Below are 14,632 nucleotides of genomic sequence, written 5' to 3' on the forward strand. Positions count from 1 at the left end.
ATCAAAAAGAAAACTTTAGATACACTAGTTACTATTGTAGCATAAAAAACAAAAATGCAAATTACAATAAATTAACTCATTTTGAACACTTAAAGAAAAAATGTGACGTGTCAAGCTGCTTTACAGCAATATCACCATATTGTAATGGGAGCTCAATGTAAAACAGATTAAGACAGAACAATAAATGAATACGTATAGATAATAATGATATCATGAAAAAAATCCAGTAGGTTTTTATAATTCAACTCAGCAATGGAATGCTACATTACCGTGATCGGTGTCTGTTTTATTAAATTCCAGCAGTTGCTTAAAGTGGGCCTTTGTGCTTTAATAATAATAATAATAATAATAATAATAATAATAATAATAATAATAATAATAATAATAATAATAATAATAATAATAATAATAATAATAATAATAATAATAAATTAAATTACTTTTGGTAGGCAAAATATCTAGATAAATGAAATTTTGTGGTATAGAGTGACTTAAAAAATTAGACTCTTTCACATTTCCCAGTAATATATGTTGTTGTATTCATTATTTTTTGTTTATTCCACGTGTGGTTGATTTATTAAATATTAATCAATTTTGGTCTCTATGACCTAATAGGTGTCATAAAATATCTTTCTAGTCTTGTCTTCTATAATAGGCCCTGGAGTAATTAGTAAGTCATCAATAAATAATATTACAAGTGATTAAAAGGCTTGTATGATTTATTTCATTGTCATGTCGGGGCAGAGGCTCCACAACCGGAAGTCCCGCCTTCTCAGACCATCGGAGCTTCTCATTGGCGCACACGCGAGTCAATCCAATCAACACAGCCATGTCTAGATTATGGGTCAGATAGAAGACCATCGGCTTTAATCTGGCTCACTTCAGTGGATGTGTTTCAGCGTTACACCTTCAGAGATCCTAATCAGGTATAAATTTGTTTTTATTCGCGGATTCGTTGAACGCTTCTTTGCGCCTCCATCTGCGCCTTTTGTCGCCAGAGATTCGGGATGATGTTTATTATGAGGCGTTGAAACAACTGACGGCGCGATTGTCGAGCCTTAAAAAAAAAATAACAAAAAGGGTGTTTCCATAATCGAGCTGTCAAACATACGAGAAGCGTAGATGTGATTCCTTCTAACTGCGGGCGGCGTTCAAGACTTAAAAAAAAAAATCCATCCAAATGATGTCCGGAAAGCATTTCAAGGCTCATGAAGTGAGCTGCTGCATCAAGTATTTCATCTTCGGATTCAACATCATATTCTGGGTAAGTCCCTCTGTTTGCTGTTTCAGGCCTGGATCGTCAGTTTAACACACCGATGTGACAATTTTTTGAAGTTATTTCTTGATCCCCCACCTATGATCAGTGTGGTTTCTGTGATGCTCTGGTGTTTTATTCATGTCTGCTTTGTGCTCTCTGCTCCTGTGCACTTGCTGCCTCCGTCACCTACCAGCAGCCTTTTGTTTTTGTTCAGCATCACACCAGAGAGCAGCTCTGATGAAGGGCTTTCCTGCCTTATTTACATCCACAGAGTCTCAGTCTGGGGACGTTTTTGCTGCAGCTTCAGTGGTGTTTTTGTAGAGAGAATTGTAATCAGAGCTGTCATCACCCTGAGCTGAAGGAAACCCAACAAACAAACACCTTCTCTAAAGGTTTAAAGCCACCAGAAGCTTCATCTGTCTGGGCCTCCAGTGATCAGGGTTAAAACTGCACCTGGCTGTGGAGAAAAAAAAGATGTTTTTAAGCCTAATAAATGGCATTAACCTCATTAAAAGGACTGAATAGAAACTGGATTGGATTTTCAATTGGTTGATTGATTAGGTGACTGTTTGGATTATCAAGTCTACAATTTCATTTAGCAACTAGATCCAACTCAGGCAAGGATCTAGTCAGGAGAAAACAACCCAGATAAGTGCCATAAGACAAGTTCTAGTGTGAATTAATTTCAATAAGTTCTCAGATGTTGAGGCTTCTCCAGTCGTTGCATTAAAGTCAATCCAGTAACGTGGGACTTTTAGTCAGATAACTCAGGAATCACCTCAGGCTGAAAACCAAATGATTCAACAATGAATCAGTTGGCTTATTCATCAAGAATGAAAATAATTGTCTCCTGCAGCTCTTTTAGCCTTTTATCCACACACTAGTGCTGCAACGGACAATTATATTATTGATTTATCGTTTGATCACCTTTTTTTTCTCTCACCGACAGCTCCAAACTCTTATGATCATCTTATTATCATTATTATTATTGATTGTAGTACTATTTGTTTTTTCAGTTGGACAAAAAGATGTTGAGTCAAGATGTCACAAAATGCTCAGTCAACATAGACACATTAAAACATAGTTAATCCACAATAATTTAACGAAGCTAAAAGGAACAACTATATTTATGTTAAGTAAGCAGTTAATTATCAGAATTATCACCAGGTGATAGTCTGTCAGTTGGCTGCTGGAGTTATTGCCTAATGTAGCTTCTTTTTAGTTATTACTGGAATAAATAAAACCGATGTGAGTGTATGTTTTTTTCTTTTTTGGCTTCTCCAGTAAATTAAAGCAGTCTTGCTCATTTATTTGTAACATTCCTCACAAATCCCCTTTTTAAGAGCACCTGTTCTGTCATGTAGGAAAAGCTCAGGTGCTACTAACACTTACTAGAAAAGCACTCAGAAAGTGCAGTACTCTGCCAAGGCTGCTCAGTCGTTATATCATTTCTGATGGCTGAAACCACTGCCAAAGTCTAATCACTTGGTCCTTGTGTCATTTCTGACCTTCCCTGACAATCTCATCCAAATACATTAGTCCATTTTTGAGTAATGTTTCTAACAGACAGAAAGACAGACAGGTAAACCAACGCCACTCGTCACGTAACTCTGCTGAGGCTCCACCTCCTTTGGATAAGTCACATGAAATCCACAGTGGTCGATCTGTAGTAGGATCACAATCATGTGATCGTCAGCAGGCAGCTAAAGTAGTGTTCATTTGTTGTCATGGTTACAGTGACGACGCGCCACTATCCCGCAGTGATACAGAAATCTTTAACAAATCTGTGGATCCAAACTATAAGCTGCATCATTGCCAAAATCTAATCAAGTGGTCCTTGTGTCATTTCTGACCTTCCCTAAAAATCCAAATCTGTTAATCCGTTTTTGAGTAATGTTGCGCACAGACAGACAGACAGACAAACAGACAAACTAACGCCGATCGTCGCATAACTCCACTGCATAATAATGCTATTATTTCACTCAGTCACTTGATTCATGTGTCCCGTTAAGCACCTAAACAGAGTCTACTTATTATCAGTTGTTATTATTTACGTCCATGATTTTCTTACTGTGACATGTCAAAATGTGCCCAATGCCACACAATGTAGAAGAAACCCTGAAGACTGAGGAAGTTCTATGCCTCACAGTTTACCTCGCCATATCTGAAAGCTGAGCCATGAATAGCAGCAGTGTGTTTTTGGCCCTTTGGTGGATCTGAGAATGATGAAGAGGAGGCCTATCAGGCCCTAAGAGGCTCTCAGCCAACCATGCAGCCTGTGACCTCTCTGAACCTTCCGCCATTCATACATCATCAGCGGAAGTTGGTGGTGTCGAAAACATCTGCTTCTCCTTCCTTTACATTTGTCTCATAAGTAATAAATCAAGTTCTTTATCGCCAGACAAAAGTTTGTGTCGGTGTGAGTCATTAAATGGGTCTAATTTAAATAAAAATGGACTTGAGTTTAAAAAAATAATAACATGAGAGATAGCCTTTTATTAATCCTGCAGTGGGGAAATTTGCAGTTTTACAGCAGCAACAGTTTAAAGGAATGTAGTAAAAAATAAAAATAAACCAAAATATACATAAGTACTAGTACTAAAAAATAGCATTATTGCACATATCAGTGGTAGTGCATGGATGTTTAGATTGAGTATTATTATTGCACAGAGTGTACACAAGTAGAAAGACTAAGGAAGTAGCATGTGTAGTAGTGTAGGTAGGAAAATAGATACTGCACAGGGTTTTTAAAGTACAAAATGTTTAATTACACTCAGCTGAATATTCATCCTTTGGGAGTCTTTACAGTCATTTAGTGGAGTTTTAAATGCATTCTTCAAAAGAACTTAGAGCAAAAAAACAATCACATTTATTATCTGTTGACACCTGAATGAATGATACAAAAATGTTGCAAAGTTTATAGAAAACATTAATAAAAGATCCACACAAGATTATTTTCTTTCCCCGCTGTCTTTATCCGCATCCATCCTGCAGGCACTGGTTGCACAAAAACCCTGGAGATATTAATGTTGTCTAATGTACCTCTGTGCTTGGTAGAAAATAACTACACATCTAATTCACATAACTTTTGTTTCTTTTAGAAAATGAAAATGTTCACTCTACAAAAATCATAGTCTTAGAAATGAGTCGAAGATTTATTTGCCTCCTTTAATGATGAAGAAAAATGAACTATTATGAGCAAATGAGGAGTTTTACTTACAAAAGAATGTGCCTAATAACTTCCAAATACATGATCGGTAATTTATAATTATAAAGACCTAATTACAAATAAGCCTAATGTATTTGTATATAAAAACACAATAATGATGATGACATACAAGCAACAAATGATCACGTACTACTAAATTAAGGCAGGCATGATGCAGTAATAATATTAATAATAATACGAGGCTACCAGCCAGCTATGAAGTGCCATCAATGCACTGATTCCTGCTTTTACTATGCAGATAGAAACTCGTGCAGTCGTACAATAATGCGTTCAGGCTGTTTGAAGATGCTTTCTAATGTGAGAGCCTCCTGGTGATTCTGCAGACTGAGATGAGAAATATTTAGTAATGGACGGCTGCCAGGAAAATCTCTCTGTGGTTGTTCTGTGTGTGATGACTACATGTTGCAGTCGCAGCAGAATTACCCTGCTCTTATGCCTCTCTTATGTCCCTCTCTTGTCTCTGGCAGTTCCTTGGAGTGGCGTTCCTCGGCATCGGGCTGTGGGCATGGAGCGAAAAGGTGGGTTTTATACATCTACGTGATAGCAACAGTATGCAGATCATTTGGATTCACCATTTGTCATTTACACCCAGCTGTCTGCGTGAAATAGTCGCAGCGGCTTTACCGAATCAGAAAGGAATGTCATGCTTTCCTGTGGGACGCCCTCTTGAACAATGGGCTGTGAATGGATCTGATTCATTTCACAGATTCATTCATTGTGTCCTCTCAGTAGTACTGGGGGTTAATAAAGTAGACAGTCCAGTGAGAGCGTCTTGACTTTCACTGAGGAACACTCAAAGATGATTTCTTTTTTTTCATTTTGTGGCACTCTGGAGGTAATTTTCTCCGTGACTTGTCTTCGAGACAGTGAAAGGACCGATCCCAATGCCCTAATCCCCAAGGTGACGTCTTTAAATGTCTTGGTTTGTCCAAAATAGTCCAACGCCCAAAGAAAAGTTTCATATTCGAGATACTAGAAACACAAAACATGTAAAGGATTAAAGGAATAGTTTCCACATTCACACTCATAATTCTATATTTTAGCCTCTTAGCTTAGCCAAAAAAGCCTGGCTGTGTCTAAAACCCACCTACCAACACCTCTAAAGCTCATCGCTTTATATGTTATATCTTCTTTGTTTTTTCAGTACACCAACTTAAGTGTACAGGTTATGTAGAGAGTTCTTACTTAGCCCAGAATGGCTGTCTGGCAACCAGCGTAGCTGTGAAGAAAAATAGTCCAGCGTATAGTATTGTATTAGCTTTGGTTTTTCTACAGATCAAACAAACAAGATTTTAAATGTAAATCAGTTAGTCTTTAAAATGTAAGGGGTTTTGTTACCCTTTGAAGGAGGCAGGCAGCTGATTCCAGTTTTTTAGTCTTTGATGTAATGAGTACATCATTATTGTACATACACTACTGTTCAAAAGTGTTGGGGGTCACTTAGAAATGTCCTTATTTTTGAAAGAAAAGCATTTTTTTCAATGAAGATAACATTAAATGAATCAGAAACACAGTCTAGACATTGTTAATGTGGTACCGGCTGATTTTTAAAGGAATATCTCCATAGGAGTACAGAGGAACATTTCCAGCAACCATCACTCCTGTGTTCTAATGCTACATTGTTTTAGCTAATGGTGTTGAAAGGCTAATTGACAACTAGAAAACCCTTGTGCAATTATATTAGTAAATGAAAAAAAGTGTGAGTTTTCATGGAAAACATGAAATTGTCTGAGTGAACCCAAGCTTTTGAATGGTAGTGTATATGAGAACAGTGTTAATCTCCTCAAGTAACTGTCAGCAAAACTGTGAATTACCATATTTCCAGTCAAAATAGTTAAGTGACAGACCGTGACACCTTCGAGTTTACCAAATTATTCCTTTACTTAACACTAGTTACTTTTCACAAGATTTCCGATTATTCTTCTTTCTCTAACCACTCGCTCTTGACGTCTTTTGCTTCTCCAGGGAGTTCTGTCCAACATCTCGTCCATCACTGACCTCGGGGGCTTTGACCCCGTCTGGCTCTTCCTCGTGGTGGGCGGCGTGATGTTCATCTTGGGGTTTGCCGGTTGCATCGGAGCGCTGCGAGAAAACTCTTTCCTGCTCAAGTTTGTACGTTTCCCCGAAGGCTTCCTCTGGCATTTTTATATCCCCTCTGGTTTCATAATGACATTTATTAAATTCAGAGAGTTGTGAATGTTTGTGTATTTCAGTTCTCCGTGTTCCTGGGTATCATCTTCTTTCTGGAGCTGACTGCAGGAGTCCTGGCCTTTGTCTTCAAAGATTGGATCAAGGACCAGCTCAACTTTTTCATTAACAACAACATTCGGGCCTACAGAGATGACATTGATCTGCAGAACCTGATAGACTTCACCCAGGAATATGTGAGCGCCGTGTTTCTTTATCTGCTGGACTGATTTCACTCCAGTGTTGATTTTACCTTGTGGTAGTCGTAGTTGCTCGTTTCTGTGGGACAGTGTTGACATGTATGTGAGGGTTATTTGTGTCTGTTTAACCTCGTAGTGGGAGTGTTGTGGAGCTTTTGGAGCTGACGACTGGAATTTGAACATCTACTTCAACTGCACTGATTCGAACCCGAGTCGTGAGAAATGCGGAGTCCCCTTTTCTTGCTGCACCAAAGATCCAGCGGTATGTCTTTCCATCCCACAGCCTTTTTTCCCTCATTGTGGTGGAATTTGATGATTTTGTGTCTCAAGAGCTGGAACGTCTGCTGAGTAGAACACTTTGTGACATGCTGAAACCCTCAAACTGCTCCAACTGCTGCTGTATTTGGAGGGGAAATTGTGAAGGTCCACCCCATGACAGATAGCTCAGTTATCTGTGTCCTCCAGAAGGCTGGCTGACGCTGTCAACTGTCATGGCTGGCTTCCAACAGGACGTTCAGGCCTCAGTGTTTAGTCGCCTCAGACTCTGCCAGCACAGCAGAGTCTGCAAGCGGATGGGAGGAGATCTTGACCAAGGCGTTTTTTTTGGCAGAAAAAAAAAAAATCTCTTAACTGCTGTTCACTGACAGCACCCTGCTTCAGCAAAACAGGCTTGTTTCACTTAAATGAAAGTCCTTTTATTTGCTGACCCAAGGATGTGCTGCTCGCCAAGGTCATCCTCTTTAAGAGAAATGCTTTATGACAATTAACATGGATATAAAGTGGCTGCTGAAGACCACATGATGTTCCGAGAGCTGTAACTTAAGGCTGGATTCTCAACCTCAATAAAAAAATTTCAGTCTGAAGGCCAGTTCATGGTTTTCACATGACCAGTGTGGCCTCTGGAGGCTTGAACACAGTTTCTGTTCATTTTGCAATAGGTAAGAGTCGGTCTACTCAGATTGTTGCACTGAACTGAACACAGAAAAACACTCAGGGTTCCTGTAGATGTTTCTAAAAGTCTGGCTGTGACTTTGCACCTTTTACAACTTATATAGCAGCTACAGACTGGACTGTTGCTTTGTGTCAGTGTGGTTATTCATGAGGAGTGCTGAGCATAGGAGGCGGACAGAGCACAGGATTTCTGGAGAATTTAGAACTTCATACTGGGTTTGGGCACCATCGATGGAAAGCATGTAGAAATCAAAGCAACCCCAAAGTCCTGCAGCTACTTCTTTAAAAACACCAAGTTTGATGATGACTTATAAAGGTGTAGATAACCAGGAATCTCACCGTGCAGCCTTTCCTCTACACAACAAGCATTTGTTTTCAGCAGCATTTGTGTTTCTGAGCAGCTGGCTAATCACCACTTATGAGCTGCATGTGGACATCTGCATAGAGCCTTCTGGACTTGGGTGAATGAGGAAATTTGTGTCACTCGTACCCCTCTTGTGGACACGCAGATGTGTAAAGCATTAATTGGCCTTGAGTTTTAGAACTTTTAGATCTTCGTGGTGGTGTCTTTTGGAGCAAGTCCAAGTTACATGTTGCCAAAACACATGTCAAATCAAGTCTTCATTAGTAAAGCTCAAGTCAGATGCAAGTCTTTTATGTGTCTGAATGCTGACACATCATTACACATACTACACATCAAGTGAATAAACATATAAATAAATGCATATTTAATAAACTTATTTAATCTTGACAATGACAGAAACTGCCAGAAAGCTTTCATTTGAATACAGTTTGAGGTGAGGAAACACATAAACACACAAACAGTTCATTACTTTAATAGACAATGTATCACTTCATAATGCCACCATTGTTTCACATGATCTCGTTATGCTGTATTTTGTTTCCAGCTGCTGTGATATTTTGTGTTTTTTAAAAACCTGACCTGTCTTTTATCCACAGGAGGACGTCATTAACACTCAGTGTGGATACGACATCCGAGCAAAAACGGTGAGTTACGAAAGAAACTTACATTTGTACCACAGATTGACACCTTCATCTTAAAAGTAACCAGGGATATGAGAATAAGAGTCGCTCTGGCTTATTTTGTCTCAGGATGGTTTATTTGGCTGCATGAGGTCATCAGGTACTCCACCCTGGTCACAATATTTCTCTTTCACTATGTTTCCCAACTCCTCACTCCTCAAAATACAGCAGCTGGCTCTCCATCTGCACTTGGGGCCGTGTGGTATTACTCATGCAGCAGCAATGCAATGGGAATTGAATCCCCTCCCCCCCATCGTTAGCTTTGGCCGCACTCCCCCGGTAGCGTAATGTAAGGAAAAGGCTCTATTTGTCTTCTTGACTTTACATTTGAGCCAGAGTGGAGCAGTTTTAACGAGAGTCAGAGCAGCAGCACAGGCAGCTGTGTGTGTGTTAACAACCAAATAACATCAGATCAGAGGGAGGGCTTTGGAGGAGACCACAAAATGAATACGGGAATCATGTGCTACATTTAAAAATATCTGTGTTATGATTCCAGCACAGTTACATTTTAAAAGGATGATCAAAAGTTAAAATATTTCTCCTGCACTGTGCTATTAGTGGAGCAGTGTTGGTCTGACTTGTGAATGTTCTGTTAGGACTCTGAGCAGAGGACCTTCATCTACATCAAAGGCTGCGTCCCTCAGTTTGAGAAGTGGCTTCAAGACAACCTGACAGTGGTGGCAGGCATCTTTATTGGAATTGCATTATTGCAGGTGGGAAACTCTGCCAACACTTGATCTTTGTATCTGAGCTCTGTTGATTTTTGATTTGCATAAATTATTGTTTGTTTCTGGTTTTAGATTTTTGGCATCTGTTTAGCGCAGAATCTCGTGAGCGACATCGAAGCCGTGAGAGAGAGTTGGTAGGTAGCAAGAGTTCATTCATATCATATCAACATGTCATTTGGGCTGCAAATAACGATTTTTCAGAAATCAGTGACACTGTTGTAAATATTACTCAGTTTGACACGCTGAATGCTAGTGGCAGAGCTCTAGGCACACATTTTAGGTCCAAAGACAAAGTCCTATTGATTTTTTGACCCGTGACATTTCCTGTGGTGCCACCAACAGAATGATGTTTTTGCTGAGAGGGAAACTGTTGAGTGAATTGTCACCTAATTTGGTTCAGACAGTTATGACCCTTGTAGATGAACTGTGATAACTTTGGTAGTTCCATGACTTCAAAGGTAGTATTTTCTTTAAATGCAGAGTCTAAATAACAGCAGAATAGATACACTACCAGTCAAAAGCTTCGACACACCTTCTCATTTCATGGGTTTTCTTTATTTTCATGACTATTTACATTGTAGATTCTCACTGAAGGCATCAAAACTATGAATGAACACATATGGAATTATGTAGTGAACAAACAATTGTAAAATATTTCTAAATATGTTTTATATTTTAGATTCCTCAAAGCAGCCACCCTTTGCTTTGATTACTGCTTTGCACACTCTTGGCCTTCTCTCAATGAGCTTCAGGAAGTAGTCACCTGAAATGGTTTTCATTTCACAGGTGTGTCTTGTCAAGGTTCATTTGTGGAATTTCTTGCCTTCTTAATGGGGTTGGGACCATCAGTTGTGTTGTGCAGAAGTCAGGTTGGTCCACAGTTGAAAGTCCTATTTGACAACTGTTACAATCCATATTATGGCAAGAACCAATCAGCTAAGTAAAGAGAAAGGACAGTCCTTCATTACCAAAGCAATAATCAAAGCAAAGGGTGGCTATTTTGAGGAATCTAAAGTATGAAACATATTTTGACTTATTTCACACTTTTTTGCTTGCTGCATAATCCCATGTGTTCATTTATAGTTTTGATGCCTTCAGTGAGAATCTACAATGCAAATAGTCTCAAGAACAAAGAAAAAACACTAAATGAGAAGGTGTGTCCAAACTTTTGACTGGTAGTGTACAAAAAGCACAAAGTAATGACAGAAAAGGAAAGACATAAAAAATATATATTTTTAAGTAATAATCTTGCAAATCAGGTGTGATGAGCTGGGAGGATACATACTGCAGGGGGATTGAGGGGAGAGGAAACAGGGAGCAGGTGACATGTGAGCAGCAGATAATAGGCTGATCATGGTCACAATCACTGAGGACCTCTGGTGGGTGATGCACAGCAGAACAAGCACGACTCAGAGCAGAACTGTGACAGTCCAGCACTTCAGCTGATAGACAAAAACCTGCAAACCTAAACACAGTGTGCCTCCATTGTATTTATTGTATGGTGCAAATTGGCAAATGTTCCCACAGTCCAAAAACATGCTGAGGTTAATTAGTGATTCTAAATTGTCCGTAGGTGTGACTATGAGTGTGATTGTCTGTCTCTATATGTAGTCCTGTGATAGACTGGTGATCTGTCCAGGGTGTCTCCTGTCTTCACTCTAACTCAGCTGGGATAGACTCCAGCCCCCCATGACCCTATTGAGGATTAAGTGGTGTATAGATAATGAATGGATGGATGGATGGCATGCTGGCATTGTGAGCATATTAGCATGTTGATTTTGGCTCAAAAAAGTACAGCCTTAAAGAGTCAGGACAGTCTCCACTATATATCAGTTGAATCGGGATCTTTTTACCTTTCAGGCAGGTGAAGCTGAGCGTCTCTGCCTCACACAGCTGCTAGCAAGTCTTGTTACATTTGTGCATTTTATGTCTTGATTTTATTGCCCTTAAATCTGCTCTCCGTTTTGTGCAGTTTGTTTACCTAAGACCGCCAAAGAGCTTTCAAAGGCAAGAAGGATGTACCAGGTAAACACTAATGGATTTCATCATTACCTTTCCAATAAAAAACTATTGATTCTCTCCCTTCCTTGTGGACTGTGTACTGACATTTTTATTTATTTTTTGTTCTCAGGACTCTGCAGTTTGGACGCCAGCATCAAAGGAAAATAAATTAATCAGCTAAAGTGTCCAGTATGTAGAGTTTCATTCACATGTAAATAGTAAATTTAGATTATTTTTAGAGTTATTTGTGGCTCCATTTTAAATGAAGCTCAACCTCTGAGATAGAAACTTTAAGAAATGCAATGCAAATTTGTTACATTACAAACAGCCTATAGCTGTGCAGAGGAGCCGAAGAGGAAAAAATTATTTGTGCACAGGACAAAGGAAAGTAGAGTTAACTTTTTCTCTGAGGTAGTGCTTTATTTAGACAACAAAAGGGGGCTTTGGTTTTCTATGTCTCACAGCTGCAGTTGTTAACAGCTGCATGTAAGGGTTGTGTACAAAGATATGAGTGATTCTGGAAATGCACTGCATGCCTATTGTCTACTGACAGGACATTGGCTCTCCTAACTGTATTTCAGTAACGTTGCGTATTTTAAAATATCTGTAAAATAGTCACTAGTTTAGAGTGAAGCGGCTGGTTAGCACTTTGTTGAATGTCAAATGAAATCTACTTCAAAGCTACGGAGAATTAACTTTAGATTTATTCACGTCTGCGAGATGATCACACATACAGACACATGCAGTCTGTCAGCAGAGTTTTGTGGGGCTGTAGTGACTTGTAAGACGTGATGGATGTGGTAGGCTTTGTAAACTTGCAGTTTGACAGAGTTTTGGCGACAACATTAAAAAAAAAAAAGTTCAAATACTGAAAGAACCCTGAAGATTTAATCAAAACTCAGCCTTAAGCACTTTAATCTTCGTAAAGGAGCGATGAAGCTCGTTGCAGCCATTCAGCTTTTGTCACGATGGACTGTTATTTTAGTCAAGCAGCAACCACTGGAGGGGGCACTTTCCATTAAAAAATAGAAAAACATGCAAACTGCAGCTGCATAATTATGAGATAATTTGTCCAAAAAGCAGCTTGACAGAAAATGTCTTTCAGCACGTGTTTGGTGCCATTCCTTGCACATTATATTACCATTGATCCATTCTTTCATTTTCCCTCTATTTTTAAGTGTTGCCAATGTGTTTCTTTGATGAAATCTGATCATGACGATAAGCCTTTGTTGTTTGATTTGGAGTTTCCACTGGAAAAGGAAGCTTTTTTTCAGAACGGCATGCTGGTACTGCTTGGTGGCACATAACTAAATGTAGAAATGATTTATAACCTGCATACATACAGTACTTGAAAGTGGAGCACACAGGCTCCACTACCAGCATTATTCATAATGCCAACATTGGCATTAACAGAACCATGAAGCAGATAATATACTGTTAACCTGGAGTGACAGCGAGTTTTACAGAACTTTTCCTTTGCTGTCTGATCTTCTGCAGTCTTGATGAATTGAACATCCTCGTACAAAAAGAATACGAACCAGTCTCTTTCTGCTTTTGTAGAATCTTAAACAGTAAATGTCAGAAAGCAGAGATGGTGTCAAATATTATTTTATTACACTAACAGCTCCATATGATTGTCAGTGTTGACTAATCACACTTTACCACTCAGTGCCATATTTGTGATTTCTACATACTCCGGATTACATCTATACTTTTGTTTCTTTTGTGCTCCTGATTCTTGTAAATAACTGGATCGTGACAAGATGTAAATCTCTGAAAAATATCGGAATAAATGTGGTTCTTTGTATACTTTTGTCTGTGTTTACTTTGTGTAGATGGCGAGGTGATTAGTTTACTGATCACTTACATCAAAATTTGCACAAAAAAAAAAGAATAAATGACACACTGGTGCTTACAAGGAAATATATCAGTCAAATTTTTAAAAAAAATCTCAAAAAGAACAGCAACAATAAGCTTAATAGTGACGTGGCTATTGATAAATGAATAAAATGCAAATTATTGTCGGCAGTAGTGATACTGTTTGATCAGTGAATGAATCCATCTAATGCCTGAAACAAATATTACTGTGTCACCCTCGATGTTCTGCAGCTGTGATTCAAAGCAAATAATGTTTTGGATGTCATTGGCCAGAGAACAGAATTAAAGGTCACTTAAATATGTTTAACAAACAACAGAAAAACTTTTGATCCATGATTCATAATACAGGTATGTACACTACTGTTCAAAAGTTTGGGGTCACCCAGACAATTTCATGTTTTCCATGAAAACTCACACTTTTATTCATGTGCTAACATAATTGCACAAGGGTTTTCTAATCATCAGTCAGCCTTTCAACACCATTAGCTAACACAATGTAGCATTAGAACACAGGAGTGATGGTTGCTGGAAATGTTCCTCTGTACCCCTATGGAGATATTCCATTAAAAATCATCTGTTTCCAGCTAGAATAGTCATTTACCACATTAACAATGTCTACACTGGATTTCTGATTCATTTAATGTTATCTTCATTGAAAAAAAGCTTTTCTTTCAAAAATAAGGACATTTCTCAACGACCCCAAACTTCTGAACAATAGTGTATATGTACATATAAATGTGACCGGCTGATGAGCCATCATGCCATACAGCTGTGGGGGAACTAATGATTGGTGTGGCCGTTGCAGCAGGGGGTTCAAATTGATTGACGGACGTAGCGCCAGTATACTCCTGAACACTTCTGGACAGGTATGCGCTGTGCAGCACGCGAAACACTGGTAAGCTTTAGATTTTGTATTAATATTGTTTCTTCTTTTAAGACCAGTTTTCTGTGGCTGCAGTGCTGAGTCCTCTGACGGTGTCTCTGCTTATCGGCGGTGTCATGCGTGTGTAGCGTCGGACAGCCGAGGTAACCAAAATGTTTATGTTTGTTGTTATCGTTCTGTTGCTTGGTTGTGGTTAAACATTTCTTTGTTTCATTACGGTTTTGCCTCTGTTGCTTTGTCTTTTTGCTTGTTTATTTTGTTGTTTCTTTCTTT

At 38.9% G+C, this 14,632-nt stretch overlaps 1 protein-coding gene across 1 annotated transcript; it reads left to right on the top strand.

The window, feature by feature from the left end:
- Positions 1 to 829: 829 nt before the first annotated feature.
- LOC111575318 (tetraspanin-5) lies at positions 830 to 13,405 on the top strand. Its single transcript, XM_023280359.3, has 10 exons — positions 830 to 1,264; positions 4,955 to 5,005; positions 6,453 to 6,599; positions 6,701 to 6,871; positions 7,011 to 7,136; positions 8,786 to 8,833; positions 9,466 to 9,582; positions 9,670 to 9,731; positions 11,570 to 11,622; positions 11,729 to 13,405. Exons 1-9 carry the CDS (start codon positions 1,181 to 1,183, stop codon positions 11,580 to 11,582), a joined length of 819 nt encoding a protein of 272 aa, XP_023136127.1. The 5' UTR covers positions 830 to 1,180; the 3' UTR covers positions 11,583 to 11,622; positions 11,729 to 13,405.
- Positions 13,406 to 14,632: the final 1,227 nt, after the last annotated feature.

This window comes from Amphiprion ocellaris, chromosome 4, assembly GCF_022539595.1.
Source record: "Amphiprion ocellaris isolate individual 3 ecotype Okinawa chromosome 4, ASM2253959v1, whole genome shotgun sequence".
Classification (NCBI taxonomy): Eukaryota; Metazoa; Chordata; class Actinopteri; family Pomacentridae; genus Amphiprion; species Amphiprion ocellaris.

What these genes read in the sequence shown, in the direction of transcription:
- LOC111575318 (XM_023280359.3), top strand. Translation starts at nt 1,181, where the DNA reads ATGATGTCCGGAAAGCATTTCAAGGCTCATGAAGTGAGCTGCTGCATC. An exon ending in TGTGGGCATGGAGCGAAAAG is followed by an intron (nt 5,006 to 6,452) that starts GTGGGTTTTATA and finishes TTGCTTCTCCAG; the next exon opens with GGAGTTCTGTCCAACATCTC. An exon ending in GCTGCACCAAAGATCCAGCG is followed by an intron (nt 7,137 to 8,785) that starts GTATGTCTTTCC and finishes TTTTATCCACAG; the next exon opens with GAGGACGTCATTAACACTCA.